Source organism: Tenrec ecaudatus, chromosome 3, assembly GCF_050624435.1.
Source record: "Tenrec ecaudatus isolate mTenEca1 chromosome 3, mTenEca1.hap1, whole genome shotgun sequence".
Lineage (NCBI taxonomy): Eukaryota > Metazoa > Chordata > Mammalia > Afrosoricida > Tenrecidae > Tenrec > Tenrec ecaudatus.
The window spans coordinates 69,906,031-69,933,581 of record NC_134532.1 but is presented as its reverse complement, the minus strand read 5'-3'; the positions used below and the strand labels follow the sequence as shown (position 1 = coordinate 69,933,581).

At 48.3% G+C, this 27,551-nt stretch overlaps 1 protein-coding gene across 4 annotated transcripts in view; it reads right to left on the bottom strand.

Annotated features, from left to right (window-relative positions):
- Window positions 1-1,115: 1,115 nt before the first annotated feature.
- The window catches only part of ZNF827 (zinc finger protein 827), a 229,589-nt gene continuing 203,153 nt past the window's right edge, over window positions 1,116-27,551 (bottom strand). Inside the window, exons 9-16 of one of the 4 annotated variants that reach the window (XR_012783445.1) lie at window positions 25,053-25,190; window positions 20,889-21,060; window positions 19,062-19,228; window positions 6,608-6,799; window positions 6,086-6,263; window positions 4,522-4,588; window positions 4,179-4,211; window positions 2,724-2,820 (exon numbers count right to left, since the gene is read on the bottom strand). Coding sequence is in view for 3 of the 4 variants with exons in the window: in XM_075543726.1 (XP_075399841.1) it covers window positions 2,001-2,820; window positions 6,086-6,263; window positions 6,608-6,799; window positions 19,062-19,228; window positions 20,889-21,060; window positions 25,053-25,190 (1,667 nt within the window). In the remaining variant the exon portion in view is untranslated. Of the gene's footprint in view, window positions 2,821-4,178; window positions 4,212-4,521; window positions 4,589-6,085; window positions 6,264-6,607; window positions 6,800-19,061; window positions 19,229-20,888; window positions 21,061-25,052; window positions 25,191-27,551 lie in introns of all 4 variants that reach the window. The other 3 variants (XM_075543727.1, XM_075543728.1, XM_075543726.1) reach the window with 3 other exon arrangements.

Here is a 27,551-nt window from a genome sequence, read left to right as displayed (position 1 = left end):
TTGCCAGCGCACCCAGCAGTCGCCCCCTGGAGGCTGGGTGACTGGCAGAGGGAGTATCTATCGCACACCTGCCAGGTCTGGGGAACGGGGCTGGGTGCAGAAGAGAGGAGAGACCCAGGGCTAGACACACAGCACAGTCTCTGGCTTTCCAGGGGAGCTGTACTAATTCAGAAGGGTTTTCCGTGATGCAAACCGACCAGAGGACGAAAATGAGGGATGCTTTTCTTTCCCCCTGGTAGAATAGACCAGACCAAACCAAACCAAACCAAATCCCAGGGCTCGGATAGCACAGGATGGAAAACAGCAACACAGCAAGAAAGCATCCTCCAGTACACTAGTTTTACTTCTATACACGACTATATTCCAAATTGCCCATCATTCGACAAAGCACGTCTCTTCCGGCTCTTTCCTCCTGTTTCACACTGGAGACTCTCTCGTCTTAAAAATACAATCGCAATGAATGTGTTCAGCCCAAGATTCCCTTGCCTTTTTCTTTTCTTTTTAAAGCACCCAGTGCCTTAGCAAAGGGTAAAGCAACCGGCCCAAGTCTGCTTCCTGCTGCAATAAAGTGCTGCACATAAGTTGCCATTTTAATGACCACAAAAATAAGAGCTTTAACGAAGTACAGTTACCCTCCTAGCAGCGAGAGCAAAATGAATGCAGAAGCCCAGATAACAGGAAGGCCAGCACGGTCGCCAGAGGGGCTGCAGAAACAGTGGACACTTCTGGGGGGGTGAGTGGGGGGCCCCCGTGAACTGAACCGTAAGAGTAAAGAGCACCTTTTTTGTTGTGTCAAAGAGGTCGTGACTATATTTTCAAACATAGAGTCTACTCGTTCCATATAAAAGGTACATTTTTCTTCCTTTTATTTTACTTTTTTTTTGCAGATGAGAAACAAAAATTAGTGCAAGACCAAAGCACTGTGCAAAACTGCTGTTTCTTTTTTTTTTTTAGTCTGAGCATTTATACCCAGAATTTATTCAACCCCCTCTCCCCCTCCCGCCCCCACCCAGTTTGTTTGTGTTTAATCTCCTTGGCTGGATTTTTCAACCCTAAAATGTTTGACTCATAGTTTTTTTTCCCCCTTCCTGCAAACAAATGGTAGTCACTGAATGAATACATCATACATATATATATATATAAAATCTGCCCTTAAAAAACGATGTGTGTGTGTAACTGTACACATTGCCTACATGAGGATGCACACACCTATGACATTTGGTGACATGGGCTGCAGTGCTGCGAGATCTGCCCAAGATGGGTCACTTGATTCCTTGTCATCTTCCGAAGCAAAGCCGGCTGGGCCCACGGCGGCCGGCACTCGGGGAAATCTCCGGCAGCACTGTAGCCGTCTACTGAGCCTTCGCCAACTATGCCCGGGCCTGGGCTCTCTGCAGCAGCGCCGCCCAAGGGGAAGGCCTCGGAGTTGCTCAGGGAAGAGACCAGAGAGGATGAACACACCCAGGGGGGGGGGGGCAAAGCCTGCTCATCGCTGTGCCGGGGAGCCAGGACCACCGCTGTCCCTGGACGAATGCCCCAGGGCCTTCCCTTTCCGACGTCCACAGATACCCTCCTGCCCCACTCACCCAACAGAAAACCCAAAGCACTGGCAGGTGGACCTCCAAAGTGCTGATTGCTATTAAGGACACTCTCTCCAGGGCTGAACCGGACACCATTTCTTTGTGAGGGCAGTAGGGGGAAGGGGGTGTGAACAGGAGGCAGGTAGCTGGGGGGCATGCCTCTGAAGGTAGACGTAGGCAGTAGGTCACCTCTCTGGAGATTGAATAAAGCAGCTTTCATGTCAATGCAATAGTATAACACACCGAGCCAATTCTCTGTTCCTTACTAAAGATACACAGTCCATGTGGTTCAGACCAGAGGGGGCCTGCGAGTTTTGCAGCAACATACACCTGCTGGGGTTGTGTTTTAAGTTTTATGGGTTTTGTTTTGTTTCTTGTTTGTCTCTGTCTCTCCGTTTTTGGTACCGAGCCGGGCTGCCCTCAGACAGTCTCTGCTCTTTCTCTTAGTCCCAGGTAGGCGAGGAAGGAGTGTTTGGGTGAAGGGATGCTGGGAGGTGCAGTCTGAGGTCGGGGAGGGTGGAATGTGAGATCCAAGTGGTTCTTGGGGAATAACATGGTCAAGGGAATGAGATGGGCAAAATCCGAGTTCCGATACTTGTCAAAGCGCAAAGGGGAACCGTTGAAGGCCAGAGCCTTGAGTGCCAGGTTGGGCTCTGAGCTGCTCCCGTGGACGGCCGACAGGGCCACGGTCTGCAGGGCCTGGGAGGCGGACATGACCGACAGGGGCGACAAGAGATTCCTGGGGCTCCCCACGACGAGCAGTGGGGCCCCGGGGCCGGCAGGCTCCTTGGACGCCGGGCCCAGGCCCTTCTTGTCCTCCTCGGGGCAGTCCCCACTCAGGTGCTTCTTGACGTGGCGGCTGAAGACGAAGGGGTGCGTGGTCTTGAACGGGCATTCTTCGCAGCTGAAGGTCTGGCGCGGGGCGTGCTTCAGCTTCTTGTGCAGGTTGAGATTGTCCTTGCGCTTGCAGCTGTAGCTGCACTGGTCACAGTGGAAGGGCCGCTCGCCGGTGTGGACGCGCACATGCTCGATGAGCTTGTTGGCCGTCTTGGACAGGTAGCCGCACTGCTCGCACTTGTAGTGGTTGCCAAGGCGGTGCTCTCGGGTGTGCGTCTCCAGCTCCAGCTGGTTGGCCTTGACCGTCTGGCAGATCCGGCACTTATACTCCATCTTGTAGTGGGTCTTGAGGTGGCACTCCATGGCGGCGGGGCGGTTGGTGGAATAAATGCAGAATGGGCACCTGCGGGGGGGAGGGCGGGGAGGAAGCAACGGAAGGGAGGTTCAGCCGGGGAGGGTCGGCGGCTGGGGGGTGGAGGGGGCCAGCCTCCCCGTGACCCACCCTCCAGACTCCAAGGCCTGGCCTGCCCAGCCCAGGCCCTGCGGCCTCCCAGGAGCTGAGAGGGCCCCCTTCGGCTTCGCCCAGCTAACAAGGCGCTCTGATGGGGTGCACTCAGCCTGCTGGGAATTTACTGGCTGGGACCATGACCACCAGCCCCCTGGAGCCGGGGGGGCGGGCAGAGAAAGTGGGCGGAGTAAGTTAGCTGCCGCCCCCCCTCCGCCCCCCGCCCGCCCCCTCGGAGCCCTCCCCACGCCCCACCAGACATAGCAGAGGCCTAGCCCTCACGGCCTCCCCTCTACACGGGAGCAACACAAAGAATCCACTTTTCATGCACCACACCAAGCACACGCAGAAAGGCTAAGAGGTTGTAAAGAACAGCTTATAGGGGGAGAGCTGCCTCCAGCAAACAGAAAGTCACAGGGGTCAGACTCGTGCTTATTAAAGGGTGGTTAGGATGTGCAGGCCTGTGTGTGTGTGTGTGTGTGTGTATGTGTTTGTGCACACCCCTATGAAGCAACATGGGCTATGCCAGGGGCAGTGAACTCAGCCCACCCACCCTCCGTAAGGGCATAGGAGCTGGAAGGTTTTAGGACACAGTGTCATCGACATGACCGTCTGTGACTGGGTCTTCAGGTCGCACACATCAGCCCTGCATTCTCTACAGGGCGTGGTGCAGCACGTGGGGCCTGTGGGCTCCCAGGAGACACTGATGGGGTGGGTTCTCCGAGGGCCGATTCCAGCCCAGCTCTATCCCTTCATCAGGCTTTGCCTGAACACTCAGGGACAGAGCCCTGGGCCTCGCAGTGCCTCCGTTTCTCCATTTTTTATGGGAGGATACACAACTGCTCACCCCTGCTTGGGGGGGGGGTGGAGGTGGCTACGAGGGGTTGGGAGTGGGAGGGCATGTTTACAAAATCTGCTGAGCTTCTCTCTGGGAAGCTGCTTCGATAGCGTCAGTGGTTCGTGTGACAATGGGAGTGTTTGCTCTCTCTTTACAACAAGAATGCAGACATAAACGTGGCTGCCTCAACTCTTCGCTGGCCACTGCGGGGCGGGGGCCAAGCGTGATTGTCCTCTGAGGGTTTGGAGAGGCGTTCAGCAGAGCCCAACACGACCAAGTGCACCGTGCACTGCCTCCTCAGCGCCAAGCTCGCCGTTAGCCTTTGAACCTCAGCTCACAGAAGAGTGCACACGAGAGAAATATAAAGCCCATTCCCAGGTCAGTGCACACACAACCCCTACGCCAAGCTGGGCCTTACCTAGAGGAGTCTGACACTCACCACTGTCCTGAGCTACGGCAAAAGAAAAATAATAGTATAATCTTATTTGATCTGCATTATGAACAGGATATAGCGTACAAGCAGTTCCATCACAGAAAAGCAATTGAGACATCTGCAGTCTGTTTCATTTTAAGGACATTTCTGTGACCCACAGCTCCATCTTTCTTTCACGGCTCAGGCAGAGTGCTAAGGGCTGGGAATTCATCTCAAAGACATTCTCTCAGGCAAATGGATTCTCAAGATATGGCAGAGGAGGAGTGGGGGAGGGCGGGGAGAGGAGAAAAACAAAACAAAACAAAACAAAACAAAAACAAAGACTCACTGTATAGCCAGAAGGCATTATCAATTTTGTCAAAGTATTCTTCTACTTGGTCATCCTAGAACATAAACTATCACACAGGGACCGTTAGCACCGCACGGAAAGTGGCATCAGAGTTCACTGCGCATCCTCCCCAACAGGGTCACAGGTTGGGGTGTGGCGGGCCCTTGAGGGAAGCCACGACCAATCCTGGCAGGTGCCGTGAACGGAACAGGTGTCACGGGGCTCCTGGGAAGGGCTTCGAGGGCTGGTCAGATCACAGGGGGTGGGGGAGAGATTTTTAAATTTTATTTTCAGGAGCATATAAATATTTCGAAAGGGACAGTGGAGGAACAGACCAAATTAAGTTCCCAAATGAGCTCTGGCCAAGTAGTTCCCTTCTCTGGCTGTTTCATGGATCTTAACCGTGCACCCTTCCCTCAGCCTCCTTAGGGCCCGCCCCTTCTCCCACCTGAGCATCCATCCCCAGCAGGGAAAAAGCGTGGGAGTGCTGTCCCGACTCCTGTTTGGGCAAGTTTCTGAGGAAGGTCTCCCCAGCCAGGAAAAGGGAGCTGGCCCTCAACTGCCCCCTGACCCTGGGCCCTCAGAGTCCTTCCAGGTCTGTCCCCCACTGACCCTCAGCCAGGAAAGTTAAGCCACCTCTCCAGCAGGTTGTGTCCTCTAATAAAGGCATCTTAGCTGGAAGCTTCCCACCCTCCCCATATGAAATGAGAGTGACCTTGTGCATGTTTGTCTGTCTGTCTGTCTGGGCCTGACTGCAGATGCTGCTTTCTCTGTGCTGGGCCAAGTGCCTGGATCAGGAGGAAATTCTGGATAGTGCTAGGAATTAGGTGTCTCGAGTGTGAACACTGCATTTTTTCCCTCGTTTGTCCTGGAACCCCTATTATTAAGCCAGATACCCAGTGTGTACGCCGATAACCGACTGGTCTCACGTGGGACCAGGTGGCTCTGTATGAATGATGCTACAGGTAATGTAGGTCCTGGGGCATCGGGGCGGGCATGTGCATAGCAGAGTCCGCTCTCATGAAGGCTCAACCTAGGAGGCCCCGATTCCAGCTCCTGGAAAGGCAGGAGGTGTGCTTGCAGGAAGATGCAAGGTGCGTGATCTTGGCACGAGAAGCCCTGCCTCCTGCGTGTTCAAACTGCCCAGCCTCCAATTGTTCGGGGTGGCGAGGGGATGACATGGCGGTCATGTTCATTTAAAAGGCAGATAGAAAATCATCCAAAACTAGAGATGGTGAATTGCTGTGAGAGGGGAGTGTTTTACACCTGGGGACACTAGCCTTCGGGTCTATTACTGACAGAGACCAAGTCTGACCAACACGTATTGGTGTAGGACGATTCCCTCCTGGCTGTCTGAACTCCCCCAGACTTGCCCTGGATCCCGGGGGATCTAAGAGGCAGATTCTGCTTTGGAGGCCTTCTGGGGAGCCCAGAGGCACCTGACTCCCCATGACCACAATCCCTCGCTCCAAGAGCCCCAAACCTTCAGGGGAGAGTCTGGGACAGGGAAGGGGAGGGGGATTCAGTAACAACGCAGTAAAAGTTCTGTACTTGCTTTCCTTACTTGAGCCCACCGGTGGGGACAGTGTGGCATTTCTTATGCTCCAGCAGTTGTTCGGGGGTCTTCATGAACTTGTGGCACACGTCACATTCAAACATCCGGGTGATGAGGTGTATCTGCAGGTGGCGCTCAAACATGTTCTTCGTCTTGCAGACAAAGTTGCAAAAAACGCATTCGAACCCTGCAAGGAGCGAAGCTGCGTGTACAGGTGCATGGGGCAGAGGGACAGGAGGGTGGCAGCGGGGCCGAGTCCCCCCTTCCTCCCACCTCGGGCAGCGGCACCCCCGCAGCACTGTCCCTGGCACCTGCACGCTACAGGGTGTTAAGAAGACAGCTCTGGGGTCACTGTCATCCACTACATCCTGCTAGTCCGGATGGATGCCAAGCAAGCCCAGTGAAATGCAAATTACAGGCAACACACATGACACTGTATGCTGGCCCTAGCATGTACTTTCCGATACCGCGATGCTCGCAGGCCGCCCAGAGTGAAGAGGGCTGAGCAGCCCGCACCACAGGCTCCCTTACCTTTCTCTGGCTTCTCCTCGCTGTTGAGTGAGGGCTGGCTCCCCGGCAGCACCGAGATGACCAGCAGGTTGTTCCCGCCCTTGTTTTTCTGAGAGCCATCAGAGTCGTCTTTGCTGTTTGCAGAATCACTCAGGGCTGAGAGGGACGAGGAGGAGGGGCTATTTGATTCGCTGGGGGTCTTCCTGTCTTCCCCTGGAAAACAGAAATAACCCAGGCCCGCTTCCTTAGCAGGATAAAGCCATTAGGATGACCCTGGTGGGTGGCGTGGGGGTGGGGGCAGGGTGGGGCATCACATCAAGGCATGGAAATCCAGCAAGCATGGGGCTGCGTGTTCCAAATCCCCCAGCGCACCTGTAGTGACTGCAACTCATTCCCTTGACAACAATCAGTGGAAAATAGCAATAGGTAACATGGACTGAACCTGGAACCAAGTTGTGGGAAGTGTATTCTACTTTAAGTGCATTCTCTCACAGAATTCTCTAAGGCACAGCTATTAAAAAAATTAATTGACACGTACTGCACGTGCCATACAATCCACCAGTTTAAGTGACTCAAGGTTATGCGAGCACCACCACAATCAGTTTTAGAACATGCGCTTCATTCTTGCACCTACAACTCCCCGTTGCCCCCCAGCATGCCTGGCCATAACCGCAAGGAATTTTCAACCTAGTGACTATCTCTCTAGCTTTACCTATCCTGGAATTCATACCAAAAAAAAAAAAAAAGAAGAAGAAAATCATACCAAAAAAAATCCTAACAACGACAACAAAATCAAACACAGGAAAAAAAAACTCAATCCAAGAGAAAGCAGAAGAGAAACTAGAATAACTGGACACAGGGTCAAAAGAAAACACAAATAATCAGATGTTCCATTTTCACCTAACTGCATTTGCAGCAAGCCACTTTCCGATGCACTCTGTCTGTCTGAGGGCAAGACTGTCCCCATGCCTGCTCAGGTTCCATGGTTTCATCTGTGTGGGGACTCAGCAAATGGATGTGGACTTTCACTGCCATCCATTGCACAAAGCATACCAATGATCAACTCCCAGGAAAGAGAAGAGGCTTTATACTCTGGTAAAGACTTATAGTTCTGTAAAGCCACAGGGGCAGTTCAATCCTGTCCTGTGGGCTTGCTAGGAGTCAGAATCAATTTGATGGCAGTGATAGAGTATCAACTCCAATATTCCCTGGAGATTATGGGGCACAGAGGACGTGGTCGGGAAGAGATCTGAGGCCAGCAGGTCTAACTCCACAGTCCATGCTCCCCTCAGGGTACTAGAGGAAGTAAACAGACACCCACAGAGTGGCCTAATCATGCCAATGGGTCCTTAGAACCAAGGGTCAGGAGACCTGTGTTGCCACTCAAGTACAGTATCAGGGGCTAGGTTTACCCTTCTTATTTAAACAACTAAAAAAAAAATCAGATAAACTCCGTTAGTGTTTGTCACAGCACCAATGAAGTTTGCCAATGAAGACAGAAGACCCCTGAGTAACAGGGAACTAAAGAGGTAAGCCCCCTGGTTTCCCAGCACACTGCGAGGAGAGCATCTCCTGGCTGCAGCACACAGAAGAGAAGGCCAGGAGGAGTCTGCAGGACTCTGGGTTGAGGAAACAGAGCTCAGAGTATAGGGACAGAGCCCACCTCAACATGGCTAGACTACGTGGGCCGAGAACTGGAGAGGAGAAAATGGCAGAGACAGAACTCCCTCTCTGGTCTCCAGCAGAGTATGAATCAGAGTATGTGTGTGAAGAAACTGCTTAAGGCTGTGGGAAAAAAACCAAAAGCCGATTCAGAAGACTCAAGAGAGCAATGTCTGGCACATACACAGAGCTAGTAATACCAACTACCACCAGCCACATTGGAAAATAACTCGGGGATACTGGGAAGAAAGGAGCCCTGGTGGCATAGTAGGTTGGTCTGCCAACCTCAAGGTCAGCAGTTCGAATCCATCAGTCAATCTGAGGGAGAATGATGAGGCTTTCTACGCTTGTAAAGAGTTGCTGTGTTTGAAACCCACAGCGGCAGACCCATCTTGTTTTACAAGGTTACTATGAGTCAGTTATTGACTAGATGGCTGTATGGGTTTTTGGCTTTTGTTTTTAAGTGAGATTGGTTAGAAAACTCAAGATCTTTTCATCTACACTGAAAAATGAAACTTTCCTTTGATTCTGACTCAGCAAGGCCCGGTGGCGTAGTGGGTCTTTTAATTGTTGTTGTTGTTGCTGCCAGGTACCATCAAGTTGGTTGACTCATAGTGACCGGGTCCTGTGCCTTTGCTACAGCCACTGTGTCAGTCTGTTTTGTCCACGGCCTTCTACTTTTCACTGTCCCTCTACTTTACCAAGCATGAAGTCTCCCTCCATACAGGTCTCTTCTGACAACATGTCAAGTATGTGAGACAAGATCTTGCCAACCTTGCCACTAAGGTACGTTCTGGCTGTACTTCTTCCAAGACAGATGTCTGTGTTTTTTGGGAAGTCCATGTGACTTTATAGATATTCTTTGTCAGCACCATAATTTAAACAATAAATTGAATATCACATGCAATTCTCCGGTCTTCTTTATTTAATGGACAACTTTCATATGCATATGTGGCAATTAAAAATATCATGGCTTGGGTCAGGCAAACATTAGTTTTCAAGGAAATGTTCTTGTTTTCCAATACTATAAAGCAGATTTTTCCCATGGGATGTGTTGCAGCAGATTTTTCCCATGGGATGTGTCTTTTGATCTCTTCCATGACCACTGACTGTAAATCAAATCAAGATGAAATCCTTGACTACTTCCATCTTTTCTCTGCTTTTCATGATATTCCCTATTGGTCCAGTTGTGAGGATTTGGGTCTTCTTTATCTTGAGTTGTAATCCATACTGAAAGCTGAAATCCTTGATCTTTGTTAGCAAGTGCTTCAAGTCCTCCTCACATTCAGCAAGCAAGGTCATGTCATCTGAAAATTGCAGGTTAACAAGCCTTCCTCCAATCCTGGTATAGCATTCTTTTCATATAATCTAGCTTCTCTGATCGTTTGCTCGGCATACAGATTGAATAAGTATGGTGAGAACATACTCTGACGTACACCTTTCCTGATGTTAAATCCTTGTTCTGTTTGCACAACAGCTTCTCCATCCATGTACAATTCCACAGGAGCACAGTGAAGTGTTCTGGAATTCCCATTCTTCTGAAGGCTACCCACAGTTTGTTATAATCCACACAGTTGAATGTCTTTGCATAGCCAATGAAACAGCAAACATCTTTCTGGAATTCTCTAACTTGAGCCTAAATCCATCAACTATTAGCAATGATATCCCCTTATTCCACATCCTTTTCTGAATCTAGCCTGAACCTAGAGTAGCTCCTTGTCAGTGTACTGCTGCAATGGACTGCTGTTGGATGATGTTTAGCAACATTTTGCTTGCATGTGGAGAATAATGATTTTAAAAACAGAAAGAAACTGGAATGGCCAAAATGTTTCCAACTTTGAGGAAAGATTATAAACCCACATATCCTAGAAGTTCAATGATTAACAAGTGAGTTCTAGTCAATTTAAATGACCCTTCTAGGGGTAGGAAGAGAGTGGAGCACATCGTGGCCCACCAACCCTTGACAATGAGATTCCTGCTCAGAGCAGCCAATCCACAGAGAAGATCATATGGCCGGGCCCTACTATGAGATACGACATCCCTCACTGACCCATAGCCCTACTGGGGACAATATTGGAGACAGTGTGGGAATTGCACCTGATCTGATCCCACCACACTGAGACAAAACACTAAGGGCATGCAACAGAACAGCAAGGGGAACAGAGCAATGAAGTCCCCAGGGAATACCAAAAACAGACTTTGGGCCAGGGCTTGGTGTCACATCAGACTCAACTAGAAAACACTCCTAAAGGCCAATAAACAGTCCTTGAACTAATTACAAGCTTTTCTTTCTTGTTGTTGTGTTTTGATTTTTGTCAGTGGCTTGTTGTTGTTGTGTTTTCTTTTGTTGCTTGGTATTGCTCTGTCTTGTTTTTGTGCATGTTATTATCTCTGCAGGTCTGTCTAAATAAAATAAGCTGGATGAACAATCTGGAGGAGAAAACACCGGGACAGTTCAGGGGGACATGGGAAGAGGGGGAAGTAGGGGAAAAGGGAAGTGGTGTTAACGAACCCAGGGGCAAGGGAACTAGAAGTGATCCAAATCGGTGGTGAGGAGGGTGTAGGAGGCCTGGTAGGGCGTGACCATGGGTAATGTAAGCAAGAGGAATTACTGAAATCCAAATGAAGGCTGAACATGATAGTGGGACAAGAGGAAAGTCAAAGGAAATAGAGGAAAGAGCTAGGAGGGAAAGGGCATTTATAGAGGTCTAAATAAAGGCATGTACATATGTAAATATATTTATATGATGGGGAAATAGATCTATGTGCATATATGTATAGATTAAGTATTAAGGTAGCAGATAGACATTGGGCCTCCACTCAAGTATTCCCTCAATGCAAGAATACTTTTTTCTATTAAACTGGAATTTCATGATGCTCACCTTCCCAACACAATCACTGAAGACAAAGCAGGTGCATGGCAAATGTGGTGAAGAAAGCTGGTGGTGTCCAGCTATCAAAAAATATAGTGTCTGGGGTCTTAAAGGCTTGAAGGTAAACAAGTGGCCATCTAGCTCAGAAGCAACAAAGCCCACATAGAAGAAGCACACCAGCCTGTGTGATCACAAGGTGCCGAAGGGATCAGTTATCAAGCATCAAAGAATAAAAAATCATATCACCGTGTGCTCACCTCCCCGATACAATCGCTGAAGGCAAATGCAGGCATAAGCAAATGTGGTGAAGAAAGCTGATGGTGCCCGGATATCAAAAGATATATAGCGTCTGGGGTCTTAAAGACTTGAAGGTAAACAAGCAGCCATCTAACTCAGAAGCAACAAAGCCCACATGGATGAAGCACACTAGCCTATGTGATCACGAAGCATCGAAGGGATCAAGTATCAGGCATCATCAGAACAAAAAATCATATTGTGAATGAGGGGTGTGTGTGGAGTGGAGACCCAAAGCCCATCTGTGGGCAATTGGACATCCCCTTACAGAAAGGTTGAGGGGAGGAGACAAGCCAGTCAGGGTGCAGTGTAGCAACAATGAAACATATAACTTTCCTCTAGTTCCTCAATGCTTACTCCCCGCCAACTATCATGATCCGAATTCTTCCTTACAAACCTGGCTAGACCAGAGGATGTACACTGGTACAATTAGGAACTGGAAACACAAGGAATCCAGGGCGGATGATCCTTTCAGGACCAGTGGTGAGAGTGGTGATACTGGGAGCATGGAGGGAGGGTGGAGTGGAAAGGGGGAACTGATCACAAGGATCTACATATAACCTCCTCCCTGGGGGATGGACAACAGAAAAGTGGGTGAAGGGAAATGTCAGACAGTATAAGATATGACAAAATAATACTTTATAAATTATCAAGGGTTCGTGAGAGAGGGAGAAGGGGGAAGGGAAAAGGAAAAAAATGAGGAGCTGATGCCAGGGGCTTAAGTGGAGAGTAAATGTTTTGAGAATGATGAGGGCAATGAATGTACAAATGTGCTTCACACAACTGATGCATGTATGGATTGTGATGAGTTGTATGAGCCCCTAATAAAATGATTAAAAATGAAAAATAAAATAAAATGACCCTTCTAGCCACAATTCCTTATGTGATGCATTGTATTTCTGGGCTCAATATGCCTTTGGCTATACTCTCATTTTGGGCAGCATTCAATGCTATACTCATAAACAGGATTAGGGTGGTATTAAGAGGTGACTTTGGTACAAGGTGTGAACCAAGTGACACTCTTCTCCTTAGGGGCAGCTTTAGACTATCCCTTAGTAGAAGGTATGACTTAAAGACACCACCTTTGGCTTTCCTTGGATGGGGTATATATAGTCATTACTGTACAATTCTAACTCATATCACATCACCTAGAAAGGAAGACCTCTATCTCCTAACTGGGCTTTGGTAGAAGTAAGACCTGCTGTGACTTTCAGACACTTTTGGCTTCTGGTTCTGGATCCTGCATTTGGCTCACCTAACCTTTGGCTTTGGGACTGAACAGCAGCCACTACCAGTTGAGACACTCCCAGAGTTTCTGTGGGACATTGCAGTGAATCACAGAACCTAGAGACATGAGAGAATATACTAAAGGAAGAAGTGTGTGTGTGTGTGTGTGTGTGTGTGCGTGCGCGCACGTGTGTGTGTGTAGTGTGTTGGGGCAGTCATGGGAGGCAAGGAGCAGTGAGATGGAGCAGAATAGCATCTTGGAAGAGTTGGAAATTTGCAACATTTTCAACCTCCAAGTCCTTGGGACTAGCCTGGTGTTGTTTCTTCTAACAGAAATTGTTACCATACCAAGCGCCAGAAACAAGAAAAAATGGATACCAACGGATATCTTAATTAGAATGCTCAAAAGTAAAGAGAACAAGTACTAACTGCTAAATCAAATAAACTTGTTCTGTAGACTTTCACTAAAACCACAATAAGAAGTTTCTTTAAAAAACAAAAATCATAAAAGCTTTCAGGGAAAAATAATGTTTGTGTGCAGAGGAACAAGATAAATATAATTTCTTACAAGAAGTAATGGCAGTGGAAGGACAGTGGTGTGACATTGTGAAAGTTCTGAAAGAAAAGAACTGTCAACCTGAAATTCTATACCCAGTAGAAATATCTTTAAAACAAAGGCAAAAGAAAAGCGACCTTAAAACAAACAAAAAACTATATTTATTACCACCAGACCCACATTATACTCAAACTCACTGCCAGCGGGTCGATTCTGACTCATGGCGACCCTATTGGGCAGGGTAGAACTGCTCCCATGGGTTTCAAAGACACATTACAAGAAATGTTTAGAGCAGCCTCTTAGGCAACATCCGATATAAATATGGCTATAAAGAAAAGAATGAAGAGCATCAGAAATGATAATTACATGGAACGATGTGTTTTCTCAACATTAAAAAAAGGTATTAAAGACATTTTTATCTAAAGAAAATAATACTGATTTAGGGTTCATAATATAGGTATAAATAAAACATAAGACAATAATTCCTTAAAGTCAAGAAGGATAGCAATGGGCGCATATACTATTGTAAGGTTCTTGTATTACTACCTGTATACTCACGTATAGTTGAGATATTAAAAAGGTATATTATAAACCTTAAATAACTGGAAAGAAATACCTCCTTCACTCGTCAGATGATTCAAGAATGTCAAGATGTCGATTCTACCAAACTGATCTGATTGACTATAATCCCATAGTTGTGTTGTTTTTAGGCACTTTTGAGTTGGCCCAGGTCCTTGCACTTTTTGCTAATAGAACTCTACCTGGCCCTGGTCCTGGTCCTGTGCCATCCTTATAATTGTTCTGATGTTTGAGAGTACTGCTGCAGTCACTGTACCTATCCATCTTGCTGAGTGATTTCCTCTTTTTTTGCTAACCTTCTACTTCCACCAGCATGATGTCTTTCCTGACAACCTGTCCAAAGTACTGAGACAAAGTCTCCTCACACTCACTCCTAAGGAAGCATCCTGGCTATCCTTCCTCTGACACGGACTTATTTGTTCTTTCTGGAAGTAACTTCAGTTTTGTTTGGTTTTGATTTGTTTTTGCCAGCACTGTCTTTCAAACATATCACTTCTTTTTCGGTCTTTGTTCTTCCTTATTCACTGTCCAGCTCTAACATGCACAAGAGGTGATCCAAAATGCCATAGGCTGGGTCAAGTGCATCTTAGTCCTCCAAGTGACATCTTGACCTTTAACACTTTCAGCAGGTCTTCTGCCCAATGCAATATGTTGCCTGTGTATTGAGGTGGAATGCAAGCCTGCACAACTTTTTTTCTCAGTTTATCATGATGTTGTCTACTGGTCTGGTGTGGAGGATGATTTTTCTTTTGAAATATAACCCATACTGACGGCTGTATTTTTATCTTCATTATAGTTTTAGGTTAGGAAAAAACATCTGGGGGATTTATTCCTTTGGCTTCCTTTACTTAAGCAAGCTAGGGATCGTAAACTCGGGACTTTTTTTTTTTAGAAGATTAAAGAGTAAACCACATGTTCCATACATCAAATGTCTTTCTGAAAGATCAGACCCTTGAAAGAAAACAGTTCTACTGTGCACACCAGGCATTGCCACGAGCCTGAATCCACTAGCAGGCAATCGGAGAGAACAACCCAACCAAGTTATAACAATATGTTACGCATAAAGTGTGGGGTTAGCAGATAACTACCTGTCTTCTTTTATTTGGCCTTCAAATTTTGCTACAATGACCGAAAATGACTTGTGCATTTAAAACTGGTTTTTAAAAGAGAATGGAAATGGTATCTGTCTACTTACAAAGCTTTCAAAGCTTATTTCTTTCAGAAAAGGACTTCTGTCCAGAGCGGACAACTCTCACTTCACAATTTTTGAAAGTTTTGTTCCTGCTAGAGCTAACTGGAGCTGCTGAGCAGACAGTCCATGACCTCCCTCCCTTCATACCAGGCAGCTTGTTACGGTTAGCACTCCCGCCAGCCCCTTACATAACATTTAACCGGCTGTAGACCAATGGGCCATTTTCAGTGGGGTCTTGAATTCCTGAGAGTGCTTCCCCAAATCCATCTTCTAAAGTCGGTCTTACCAACAGGACATCAAAAGTGATTATTTTAAAACTCACTTTTAATATTAAGGTGTATTTTTAATGATTGACTACCATTCCTAGCCAACCTCTGTCCAACCTGGGGACATGGAATGATGTTCCATGCTTCCTCAGCCGTCGGCAGGGTCACACCTTCACCTTCCTGAAGGTCTCCCGAAACGGGGCAACGCGCGGGTCTGCGCTGCGTACGTCACTGAGCAGGGCAGCCCACCTGCAAAGGTAGGCGACCTTGAGAGAGAAATCAGAAGCAGCTAGCCCTCGGGCCTGCTACAGCGACATGCACTCTTTCCAGGTCTCACCAGGGCAGAGTACAGTCAGTGCCCATCAACCAGAATGATTTGCTAACCTGCACACATCATAGTCACCTGAGGGCTCCTAAAACACCCCCAGAGGCTCTCTTTCTGTGGGCCTCCCGGTGGTGCACAACTCCGAGAATGCCATCGGTGTCCCTGAGTTGTACATGGAGAAGCTGTTGGATCAGTGCATGCTCTGCTGAACAACAAGAATCAATTATATACCCAGGCAACCTCATCACCAACAAAGATCTGGACAACTTCCAGTGACCTCCAAGCTCACAACCTGGGGAAAGCGGCCCTTTGCCTCTGCTCACAAAAGGTGATGCTTTAGTTCTAAGTCCCTATGAATACTTCAGTGTCTTTTATCTGTGACAAATGTGTACCACCCCTGGCAGCTTGGCTGCATATGGGGGGATGGAGAGAGTAAAGTTTGGTCCATACCAGGGGATGACAAACTGTGACTGCAGAGCCATCTGAAGCTCTTTTGGAACATACGTACATATGGCTCTGAAGTAAAATCGAAGATGAAAATAAAACGATCAGAGTTTTAGTTAAAGGATAGTGTTCAGATAATGGTGATTTCATTTGTTAGTAAAAATATATTTATGGCTCTTGAATACTTTTAGGATTGTTGTGAAAGACCAGAATGGCTCTTCAGTCTCAAACGTTTTCTGACCCCGGGTCTACACCAATAGTGTTCCAGATGAGCTCTTTATTGATATCTCCTTCGATATATAATATTTTGGCCTCGAATCAGGCTGGCCTGAGAACCAAGCCTGTCATACCTAACAAATATGTTATGACATTTTACAAAGACAAATGTAAAAACAATCAGTCACAAAATAAATGATGAGCAAGATTTAAAAAAGAATAAATTATACCTAAAAAGTAATTAGCCAATCCCTGGTTAATATAGTAAGCAAGAGAGTTTATTCCTTCATAGCTGTGTATAAACCATCTACTTAAAGAAACTTCTCGAATATATCTGACTGTTGGCTCCCCCACTACACCCGGGCTTGGCGTCCATTGAGTCTTTTCCTCCACTCAAAAGAATGACAACCTCCTTTACAGCCTGAGAAGGAGTGCAGCGAGAGCAAAGGAGGTCACGGGTGTGTGTGCATGTGTGTATGTGTGTGCGTGCGCGCACGCGTGTTTCCTGGAACAAGCAGGCGTGAGTGTCTGCAGTTGTTGGCTGTACCTGTGACATGTCCATGAACGACAACAGCCTAATTATACACCCAACAACTTCCCAGTTACTGTTGACTGTTTGACTCCTGGGGGAGGGTGAAGGGCTGTGGGACACAGAGCGGGGAAGGAAGGTGTTCTAGTAGGTTCACTCCCTCTTTAGGGTGGAGAAGGTCAAAAGAATGGGAGTGTGACAGAAGGAAAGAGAGAGAGAGAGAGAGAGAGAGAGAGAGAGAGAGAGAGAGAGAGAAAGGAAGGAAGGAAGGAAGAAATAATAATCCTAAAAGCCAGTGAATGGATGAGAGCCTGGCCTTCTCCTCTATTAGCTAGTCCAGAAATGTCGGATTTAATTTGTCTTTAGTGTGGGTTTTCCCGGTTCACCTGCTGCCCACAGTGCTAATGTGGTTATGGTCAGACAGCCGACTGTAAAATCGGCACCTTCTCACTCAGCCTAACGGCTCTCCACAGACCCCCAAGTCATATCTGCTCAATTTACTGACAAAAACACGCTTTTATTGCTGTTGGCACTTTGGAGCCGGAGAGGCCAGCGAAGCTCAGGCAGCTCCTCCTGGGCCTGCATGGCGTCAGCACAACTGTCAGGAAAACTCCCCATCCCGGGGTCTCCAGAGCCGGCCACGTGAGGGACTAGCCCAGCACGGAAGGCTGGCCGTTAGCAGCGGTTAATGCGTTGGCACTGCAAACACAGGGGACTTAATCCTCGCTCCAGCTTAATGGCCACACAACAGTGTCGTTTGTAACCATCACTTACCAGAGGATAATTGCATTGTCAAGCCAAAATGCTCGCCATCATCAGGTGGAAGAAGCTAATCAGAATGGTGAGAGGCTTCAAGAAAACTGGAGCTTTGGCAATACCTTAGCTACGGCCTTGCCCTGGTGATGCAGTATGGAATGCACTGGGTTGTTAAATGCAGGGTCAGCAGTTTGAAACCACCAGATGATCCAAGGGAGAAAGACAAGGCTTTCTACTCCAGTAAAGAGTTACACAGTACAAGAAACCCACAGGGGGCGGTTCTACCCTGTCCAATCGGGCGCTATGAGCCTGAATCAACATGGTGGCAGTGATGGCCGGCCTAGAGGGAGTATCTGTATTGTTTAAGGAGCATCTGTTGACTTGATTTCCCCTTTTACCAGATGCGGCATGTGTCATTATGGAGTGTGCCAGGGGTGCAGATTCCTGGGTGAGGAACCAAGCCCGTAAAAAAATGGGTGCACAGAGCCTGAAGGGAGCAAATCAGAAAGGTTCAACCATCTGCCAGTGGCTAACGCTGCCTGGGGCTTTCAGAGTAGCAAGGACGCAGAGAGAAGGCTCTGGAATGACAGCTAACCTGCTCTGAGCTTCTGTAGGCTCCAAGGAGACAGCTGGCCTCACCTGACAAGCCTCAGTTTCTCCAATTCCACAGAGAAAATATGGCCCGATAAATGACATCAGGACGAAAGAAGAAAGGACTGAAGTTGCCATGGATTTTGTTCTACTTGGATGGACAGTCGACATCCATGGAAGCAGCCACCAAGAAGTCCCACGTGCTCTATGTCACTCTGAGGACAGAGCTTAGGGCTGACCTCAGCCACGGTCGTTTTAATTAGCTCCCAGGCATGCCAAAGCTCACTGATGAAAAAAGAAAACAGAAGAATTGATGGCAAGGAATACGGGATATACCACAGGCTGCTAGAACCGAACAGAACCAGACAATCGGTCTTCAAACACAGCCTGGAGGCATCTTCCTTTGAAGGGAAGATGGCATCGTTTACTTTGGTCGCATCATCAGAAAAGGCCAACTGACAGAGAAGGACGTCACCGTGGACAAAGAGCCAGCAAAAAAGAAGGAAATACTCGATGAGATGGGCTGACACAATAGCCTTGCGGGCTCAAATATACCCACCATCACGGTGCTGGCACAGGCCGGGTAGCACTGTGTCACCAGGCTGCGCGGAGTTGGTGTCCCGTGGTGGCTAGCAACCACATAGTCACGTGATCATGGGGCTTCCCGCAGAGCGTGGTTGTTGTGAGGTTCAAAAGGGACACAGCCCGAGCCTGGGATATCACAAGGCTTAGTGGGTGTTACCTATGACACTGCAGCAGACTGGGGCAAGGAACAAGCCGACAGCCCAGCGCCGCGCAGTGGCAGGGGAGCCCGTGGCCTGAAAGACCAGCCGAGCCCAGGTCCGATGCGGCAACAGCACCAGGCTAAAGTAAAACACGGTCTGGGAATGCTGTCCTTTCTGAAGGAGGAAATGTTGATATGTCACAGACAGCAGGGGATGGAGGAGGAGAGGAACAATGGTCACCTGTGTGCTTGGTGCCAATGTGAGCCTTGATCTCTGTTTCCTCCATGGTGACGAAGTCGCAGGCAGTGCAGCAGATGGAGAACATCCACTGCTCCTTGTCCACGTGGAGCGACATGTGGCTGACGAACTGGACATTGAGCTCGGTCTCAAATCCACACACATGACAGCTGTGGGGGAGAAGGCGAGACAAGAGGGGGAGGAATGGGGAAGAATCATATCTGCTTCCATCATACCCATTTGTGTAGGGTGCACCACAGAAAACTGGAATTGCCCAAGCTCTCTCTCTCCCCACCAAAAGGCTTTGCTCTAGAAAATTCTTCTGCTCGCTGGCCTGCCTGGGAAGTGGTCACCATGCCAAAGAGATTAAGTGCCAACATAATGTAACAATCCCATACATGCGATAATGATGCTAAATAATCATAAAGTTAATTAAAAACTACAGCATCCAGATGTTGTGCATCACCTAACTGATTCCTTTGGGCAGAGCGATGCAGGGCAGCCTTGCCAAGACAGTGCGTGGTGCTGGCTCAGGGATAAACCTGCGCGCATGGCCCACCGAGGGGCCTCACTCTGGCTCTGGAATCCTTCCCGTGCAGGAATGCACGCACATAAGGTCACCAGACAGCACTCTGAATGACAGCCAGCTGTACCTACGACAACTCCGGATAGAAGCCACCCTCCCGCAGAGGCATTTTGTGCAAAAGCAAGTTTCCTAGCGGTGTAGTGGGTTACACGCTGGGTTTTGAACGGCAAGGTCAGCAGTTTGAAACCACTAGTCACTCCATGGAAGAAAGATGAGGCTTTTAACTCCCATAAAAAGTTCAGAGTATCAGAAACCCCCCAGGGGCAGCTCTACCTTGTCCCATAGGGTCAGGAGAAGTCAGAATCAACTCATGGCACCGACTTTGGTTTGGGGTTTGGAGCGCATAAGAGCTCTAGGACCAAGCTGCTGAAACTTTGGCCTTATGACCCTCAAACCAAAGACCGAGTTATGGTTGATGGTGGAGTGTATAATGACCACTGGGGGCGCAGTGGTCAATACTCTAACCAAGAGGTCAGTGGTTTGAACACACCAGCTACTCTGGGGGAGAGAGATGCGGTAATCTGCTTCTAAAACATGACAGCCATGGGGAACCGACGGGCAGTCGTTCTCTGTCCTACAGGGTGGCAATGAGTTGTTGACTCATTGGCAACAGGTTTGGTTTGGTCACAGAGTTCCTGGGTGCACACATAGTTAATGCACTCGGTCGCTAACAGAGAGGTTGGGACTTGAGTTCCATGGAGATGCCTTGGAAGACACCTGGCCATCTGTTTAGGAAAGACCAGTCACTGCAAAGCCTTGGGAGCACGCTTCTGCTCTGACATACAAGGCGGCAGCTGGAAAATGGAAGAAAACTGTAATATTCTAAGGACTAGCGGAGAACACAACGGACGGAAAAACTGGAATGGGGACTGGGTGATTTCCTTGGGTCCTAAGATTATTTTTCATCATTTCTCTCCACTCTGAGCCCCTACGCTTCTTTAGGAAGCAGAAAGGTGCTTCGTCACAATGCTTGGAGTGACTCGCATCTTCTGAGTCCCGCCCCTCACCTCAGAGCCACCTCCAAGACCACATCACTTTCAATTAATTCTACCAGAGCCACCTCAGCCAGGAGACGGGTCGGTACAACTTCAGGGCTCAATGGAAGGACCGGAACAAGTTAAAGGCAGGTCAGCCTTCCAGTGGAGAACAGGGGTTGGGTAACGCCTGTCCCGAGCAGACAGGCAAGCATTTCCAAGCACAGGGCTGGAGGCGTGTGGACTGGAGTTGTTACAGCCACCACTCACCTGTAATAGTAAGGGTGCTTCCTCCCGTCACTGCCTTCAGAGGTGACGGCGCTGACAAGGTCCTCCGTGTCTGTACTCACCAGCTTCACCGAATGGACTGTCAGGTGCTGGTTCAGATTTGCACGACACTTAGCAGCATAGGGGCACAAATGGCATTTGTATTTTCTTTCCTCTGGTGGGAAAAAGAAGAGGACAAAGCCCAAACCACTCTCACAGGTGAGTTCGCAACACCTGGCAGGAGATCACAGCTTGGTGTCGCTGCATGGTACAAGTCTCATTTCAAAAGGGTTGTCCCAACCACTTTGGAATGTTGGAGTGTCCAACCGCCGTTAGGGGGCAGCACTGGCTCGGGGGTGGAGCTCTCTCACCTGCTGGGTGGGCGAGCCCCTAGGGGTCCAGGCAGCAAACCTCACGTGCAGTCACTAGCCTCTCTTGGCCCGTGGAGGCTTGCGTGGGCAGCTATGATAAGCAACAAGGATCAGCGGAGCTTCCTGATTAATGCAGACTAGGAAGAAAGGCCTGGAAACCAACTTTTGAAAATCAGCTACTGGAAATTCTACGGATCACCACTGGGGGCACCGTGACTGAACGGCAGCTCAAAACAACAATGAAAGTCTTTGTCTAGCAGGTCACTCCTACATGGATGCTTCCAAAGAAAGAAAAAGGTAAATACACCATCAGCTGTTTCCTGGACACCTATAGGCCCCTCTTGCTGATAAGCTGAGCTCCATAGAGGGGTGTGTATATGTGTGTTTGCATGGGCAAACACAGGGCTATCGACTGCAAGGTCAGCAGTTTGAAACTATCAGCTGCTCTACCAGAGAAAGAGAAGCCATTCTGTTCCCATAAAGATCAACAGTCTCGGAAACCTCCAAGGGAAATTCTGCTCTGTCCTATTGGGCTGCTCAGAGTGGGAAATGACTTGCTGGCAGGGAGTCTGCTTCTTGGTGGTGTACGAGAGCATGCTCCCATGTGCCTAAGGGCCAGCGTGAGGTCGGGTGGCCATCCCGGGCACAGGACGTGGGAACGCAGCCTGGCATTCCCTGAAGTGGCATGGTGCACAGGGCTCACCGTCTTCCCTAAGCTCCTGGCCTAGGTCAGCCAAGAAAGTAAAAACTAATGAAATTAAAGGGAGAAAAAAAATGACTCACGAAATAATTTAATTGGAAAATTTCATTTAAAATAAATAAAGTAAAAAAAATTCCAATTAATTTCTTAATGGAAACCCTTCTCATAACACTGATGAATGCTGCAGGACCATTTCCAGAGTACCATTCTGAATTCATTTGATTAATCAAGTAAATTACAGTTAAGAGGAACGGGCTTTGCTTTCGATGCACAGACACAGTGTAGAAGAAGAAATAAAATAAAAACAACCCTCTGGTCTGTCCTTTTTTATTAAGGTTGTATTGTGTGGGTGGGTTACGGAAATGCCTGTCTCATCTACTTCACAGGGATAACATGAAGAATGCATTAAAAAAAATTCTCTCCAGGAAACTACTTGGTATCATTCTGAATCCAGGTGGTCGGCCCCAAGGTCTGAAGGGCTAGGGGCTCCAATACGACAGGCCAAGGAGAGAAACCCTCAGTACAGACAAAGCAGCATGTTATCAAGCGTTTGGGCACCCGTAGGAGTGACTGAAGAGTCCCTGAGGCGTGCAATTGGGTCAAGTGCTCAGCAGCTAACAGAAATGCTGGAAGTCCTAAGTACCCCCAGCCCCCCCAAGGTGACTCAGAAGAAAGGGCTGGCGATCTACTACTGAAACATCAGCCATTAAATCAGCCAGTTCCACTCTGCCACCAGTGGGGTCACCTGGAATCCACACGGATTCCATGGTAACATGTTTGGTTTTTAACACTCCAAGGTGGTATATAACACATAATATTGCCCCTCCCCTTAAAAAAAAACCATAGTTATCCCTATTCTCTTAAGGCAGTTAGCTCAGTGGCTAAACAAAAGGTTCGTGGTTTGGACCTGCTGGTCTCTCAATGGGAGGGCTGCTGGTATGGCAGACTGCTTCCATCAACAGGACAGCCTGGGAGCCCCGGGGGCAGGTCTACTGCGTCCTGGAAGGTTGCTGTGAGTTGGAAAGGGTTTGGTTTGGTTCCATGGCATCTTGATGATGAGGTTTTCTTCCTCATTCCCAAGTTGAATATTGCATTGCTTCCTTTTGCTCTCTCAATCATGCTTAAAGGGAATTGTCTGTGGATGGCCTTCCTTCTTCCTACATTCTCTTGCTATCCCTTTACTAATTCCCTAAGATGAATGCTAACTTCCTTTATTTTCATCTGTCATAGCGTCTAATGAAAACATCCAGGGCGTCCAGTCCCTCTGACTAGAGGTAGATGTTTGCTCCAGATTTAGCCACGAAGTGGTCTCCTGGTCCTTCCTTTCTCCCAGATGTTTGCAATTTTGAGTTTTAATTCTTGTGCACCTCCCCCTCCTCTCACCACCACCACCACCATCGCCGCCGCCACCGCCATCGCCACCGCCGCCGCCACCACCACCACCACCACCACCACCACCGCCACCACCACCACCATCGCCGCCGCCACCGCCATCGCCGCCGCCACCACCACCACCACCACCACCTTCACCACCACCACCACCGCCGCCACCACCATCGCCGCCGCCACCACCACCACCATCGCCGCCGCCACCACCACCACCATCGCCGCCGCCACCACCATCACCATCACCGCCGCCACCACCACCACCATCACCGCCGCCACCACCACCACCACCACCATGGCACTTTGATCTAATTATGGAGAGATCCATTTACAACTTGGAATATTTTATTTTGATTATTCCCATCTTGCTTTATGTTTAATATTGTTTTTATCTATTCTTTTTGCCCCCACATCCTTCATGTCACGTGCCCCTATTAAGGTTCTCCGGGCGTCCCTTGGAGAACGGCAGCTTCCGACCATGTCAATAAAGCGAACATTGCCATACAGGAAGTCATGCACACTTTTTTGGTTTACCACGTGGCAAACATGTTGCGTATGCTATATGGTTGTCTGCTAAGAGCACTGAGCAGTATGGAAATGTGCGCAACACCGTGAGAAGAACCAAAATGTGACACGGGGGTGCAGTGAGCACCTGCAGTCAGAAAAATGATGTCCCACAAACCATCAGCTTGTAAAACAGACACAGCATCGGTGAGGCACCTGGAGCCAAGGCCAGTGACAGGAGGTCCGTCCATATTCAGGAACCCCTCCTTTGTGGTCAGCGGTAGCTGCCGCCGGCCTGACTCCAACTGTGGTGATCCCATGTCTACAGAGTAGAACTGCTCACTGGGCTTTCAAAGGCAGTGACCTCTCAGAAGCTGACTGCCTGGCCTGCCTCCCAAGGTGCTTCTGGATAGGTTTGAACTGTCAACCTTTGGGCCTGGTAGTCAAGTTTTCCCAGCTAGAGGCCTGGTGGAGTCGTGGTTATGTGTTGGGCTGCAAACCACAAAGTCAGCAGTTTGAAATCCCCAGCCGCTCCTTGGGAGAAAGATGGGGCTTTCTATTCCCATAACGAGTTACAATCTCAGACACCCACTGGGGCAGTTCCACTCTGTCCTGTAGAGTCGCCGTCACGAGTCAGCAGCGACTCGATGGCAGCGGGTTCTGTTTTAGTATGGAACTTTCTCCTTTTAAAACCTGGTTGCCTTTCCCTCCCCAACACTCAGAATCAAACCTATTTCTTTGCTCTCACAGAGAAAGGCGGTAATTGTGTCTCTGGCTCAGTGCTCTCTCCCCTCCCTGCTCGCACCCACAAGGATAAGATAAAGCCAGTGGGGTGTGCTGGAGCCCTACCCTCTGCACCCATCAAGATGAGAACAGCAAATTGCTTAGCGCTCTAGGCAGGGAGGAACAAGAGACCATTCCATGGTTCGGTCTAGAGCAAACATCTATCTCTAGTGAGAGGGGACTGTATACTCACGAATGTTTTAACTGGAAGATATCTTCACACACATCTTTTCTCATTGGCTCTACTTGGAACTCAATGAATCCATTCACTACAGATAAAAAGGCCTTTCCAGGGACTTATTTACACATGTCAGGCAAAATGGCCTAAGTAAGTTAGGGGAGAAAGTTTCCATCTTTCCCTGTTAAAATTCTCTTACTGCTTGATAGCAGATGAATAGGTGACCCCGGGAGGACCCGACTCACCTGTGTGCAGCGAGAGATGCCGAGACAATGTCTGCTGTCGGCCAAACACTTTCCCACACACATCACAGGGGAAAAGCTGGTCATTGAACTTCCAGGATGGCAATCCGTTTCCTGCCTCCAGTGCTATCTTTTCTGTTTCTGGTGCCAAAGAACACAACATCATGAGGAACAAGCAAGGCGAACTCAACACATTTCCTTAAGTAAAACCTCAGGACTTCTTTCTGAAGAATGTGGCTACTAAGCAGTCTTACAAATAAGTCCCCGTTAGCTCTGGTGTGAGGCGCATTTCCTGTCTCTAAGGAGGTCATTCATGAAAGTTTCCTCAAGTCTTCAGCACGGCGCTCAATGGAGTGAATGGCTAAACTTGCCTGTTAAGGTTTCCCAGATATAGGCTCTTGCCAGTTGATGCTTTCAGGAAATTAGGCTCTGATGGGAATACACAGTTAGAGTCATCAAAAGGAAAGGAAATACACTTTCACTACACTTCGTGAAAGGAACCTCGGTTAGGTGTTTGGGTGGTAACAGAAAGGTTGGCGGTTTAGAACTCACCAGCCACTCTGTGGGAGAAAGGGGAGGCTTCCTGCTCCAGTACAGATTCATCGTCGTGGAAACCCCTTAGAGGGTCACTGTGAGTCTCCATCAATTCAATGGCAGTGGGGACCCTTGGTGAAGAAGAGCTATGCGCTATTTTTCCCGTTATGCAAAGAGCTTAGTGAGGCACTTCCATTAAAGCCAGCTCAGTGAAGCCCACTGTGTCCTGCACCAGAGGAAAATCCCGAATGCAACAGTGCAGCTCCTAGAATTCCCCCGAAGGTCTCACCATATTTGGGATAACAGTGCATGCCACATGTTAACTGGACATAATACACATTCATGAATTACATAAGTGGGAATCAACACACACTCTTGTCAACTGAAAAGGTTTCTATTTTCTCAATATCATCCATAGGATTATCACCAATTTTCTTTCTCACCGAAGTGTGATAGATCACACAAATACGCCATTTATCACAGTGCACGCAGGAGACAGAATGCAAAAAAGAGGGGAAAGCACGGTGTGGATTCCTTGGTGTCCCTCCCCGTAAAGCTACAGAAGATTAAAATCCTAAGACCTGCTACTATTGAGAAGGAACGTTTATTGAAAGTTAACAAGCAGCCAACTAGCCCAGAAGCAACAAAGCCCACATGGAAGCAGCACACCAACATGTGTGATCATGAAGGGCCGAGGGGACCAGATTTCAAGCAACAATGGCAGGGGGAAAATCATATTGTGAATGAGGGGAGTGCGTTATTGGGGATCCAATGCCCATCTGTAGAAAACTGGACATCCCTTCCAGAGGGGTAGTGGGGAGGAGATGAGTCACTTAGGGTTCAGTGTAGCAATAATGAAACCCAAAACCTTCCTCTAGGTCTTAAACGCTTCCTCCCCCCACCCCCAATGATCATGATCCCAATTCTACCTTGCAAACCTGGTTAGACCAGAGGATGTACAGAGGTACAGTTGGGATCTGGAAACACATGGAGTCTAGGACAGATGAACCCCTCAGGACCAATGGTGAGAGTGGCGATACCGGGAGGGAAGGGGCTGTAGAAAAGGGGAACTGATCTCAGGGATCTACATATAACCTCCTCTCTGGGGGATGGGCAACAGGAAAGTGGGTGAAGGGAGACGGCGGGCAGTGTAAGATAAAATAATTTATAAATTATTAAGGGTTCATGAGGGAGGGAGGAGGAGGGGAAAGGGAAAAAAGGAAAGAAAGTGAGCTGATTCCAGGAACCCAAGTAGAATGCAAATTTTGAGAATGATGAGGTCAACGAATGTATAAGGGTGCTTTATTCAATTGATATATGTATGGATTGTGATAAGAGTTGTATGAGCCCAATAAAATGATTTATAAAAATAAAAAAAAAAGAAAAGGAACATTGAAAACAGGAAGTTGTTGAGAAAAGTTTGCTTGGACACTGGAAGACGTTGGTTGTTAAGGCCACGCGAGGACACACTGGAGAAGGCCGGATCTGAAGTCAATGAGGGGCACCCTTATGAATGGGAAGAAGACGCACAGACAGCGGTCGGAGGACCTGGGGAAGATGGAGTCATCAATAGGATCGATGATGCATCCACAAGCCGGAAACTGCCAGAAGACACAGACTTGTCTGTGAGTCTGCCATCTGGGGTGGCTTGTGTGTTGCTGTGAGGCTGGCAGTTCCAATACTAGCAGGGTCACTGACCCTGAACTTCTGCGAAGCAGACTCGTGAAGCCCACCTGCTGAATGTCTCAAATGCAACAACGCACAAGGAGAATTTCCCCAAAGGTCTCGCCGTGTTTGAGAAAATAGTGAGATTCCAGACCAGGTGGATATTCCAGACTACAAAGAAGACAGAGATTGCCTACATCTGATGGGTTAACCATTGAAAACCGTATAAAGAACGGTGGATTATGGTCAGATATGAGCCCCTCAGGTTGGAAGGCTCTTAAAATACAAGGGGGGGTGGGAAGA